General features: G+C 35.0%; 1 protein-coding gene across 1 annotated transcript; it reads right to left on the bottom strand.

Annotated features, from left to right (window-relative positions):
- Nucleotides 1-816: 816 nt before the first annotated feature.
- LOC148209984 (hydrophobic protein RCI2A-like) lies at nucleotides 817-1,556 on the bottom strand. The gene is made up of 2 exons (XM_088126724.1): nucleotides 973-1,556; nucleotides 817-883 (listed from the first exon to the last, which is right to left on the bottom strand). Exons 1-2 carry the CDS (start codon nucleotides 1,059-1,061, stop codon nucleotides 817-819), a joined length of 156 nt encoding a protein of 51 aa, XP_087982850.1. The 5' UTR covers nucleotides 1,062-1,556.

Genomic DNA, 1,556 nt, shown 5'->3' with positions numbered 1-1,556 from the left:
GGAATTTGAGCGTGCATGAAAGACATACAAGATTAGATATTGGAGTGTCTAGATTATGCATTATCTGTCGAATGTTCCTCATGACATAATATCCACACTCTATCGATCCTGATTGATGTGGGCACTATACATATATAAAAATGTTAAGTTTTAGACTTATTAAAATATAATAACATAAAGCAATATAGTTATACTTACCCGTACAGGAAGCCAAGTAGGATTTTTTCTACCTTGTGTAACAGTATTTCAGAGTCCTAAATATATTTTAAAAAAAAAGTTATCAATCCTACACATAATGTGTCAAACTAAAAATATAGATAATACTTACGTATTGACAACATATTTAATGTCTTCTTTTATAGCAATGTGCAAAGAGTCTAAAACGTAAATCATATTATTATGCACAGCAACAACACATAACCAAAAGAAAATATCAATGAGGCATATGCAAGAAACGTATTGAATTGAAAATATAGAATGCAAATTACAAACTAATTAGAGGTGCCAACTTCTCAATTATTATCTAAAGGAAACACCAATTTAAACAAAAAGAAACTTGGGGCAAATTTCATACCAATTTTAACATCTTTGAAACATTACTTCCATTTTGAGAGGGACAGAGATATGATTTAAACAAAAAGCTAGATGAACCACCAACTTAGAATATAGGATAAGTACTTCTCAACATTTGATAATATGCCTATTTTTACTATTGTAGCAGAAACTTACCACCAACTTTGTACAAGCTAAAAATTGCTAAGAAACATTCACAAAGCTACAATTTCTTGTCCTCTCCCTTTTCTACCCAACTAGCTACTATATAAAAATAATAAAATATATGATTCCAAGTATGTAGCCCAATCTGGTGAGCAACAAACAAATCTATAATTCCACCTGCACTTTCAAATTCAAAAACAAGTAACAAACTAATGGGCAAAATTATTTGAAAAAACAAATAGGAAGAACTTGAGTCAAGACATCATCCCACAACCATAAGAAAGGAAAACTCCAACAGATGGTACAAGAATTGCCATGATCTCCACAAAAGTCTCAGAACCCATAATTTTCTCTCGCGGTGAACGCTAAGACCAAAACAAGGAAGATTTTGGTACTGCTAAAATGAGATTTATTGAACTTAAAGGAAGATGTAGAGAAGATTAGATCTAGTTTTGAACCACAAAATATAGCTTTTAGACCAAAATGAATTTTGTGATTCAATGTTACAGCATCACATTCTAAACATGTGGGATTTCTTGAGTTGAAGGTGTTGTAGCTTATGGGCCTGATTTCATAAATCGTTTAATGTTACTGAATGGGGATATCCTCGCGGTCGAGCATCCCAATCAACGTGGGTATTGCTCGTGCAAGGAGCGTTGTCAAGGAGTACCACTGCTTGAATGAAACCCATCGGAGAGATGTTGTCGTTCGTGGTTCGTCGGATGGGATTCGACATGGCGGCTAGAGTCACGCCGTCGAAGAGTGTCGTTCGGGCTTTAGCAAAGAGGAAGGAAGGGGTGCGGCGGTTGAGATACGACGAGGAAGGAAGGAGAGAGAGA

This window comes from Momordica charantia (genome assembly GCF_013281855.1).
Source record: "Momordica charantia cultivar OHB3-1 chromosome 7 unlocalized genomic scaffold, Mcharantia_2.0 BLBB01000007.1, whole genome shotgun sequence".
NCBI lineage: Eukaryota > Viridiplantae > Streptophyta > Magnoliopsida > Cucurbitales > Cucurbitaceae > Momordica > Momordica charantia.
Note: the sequence above shows the minus strand (reverse complement) of the source record. Positions and strands in the feature narration are given on the sequence as shown.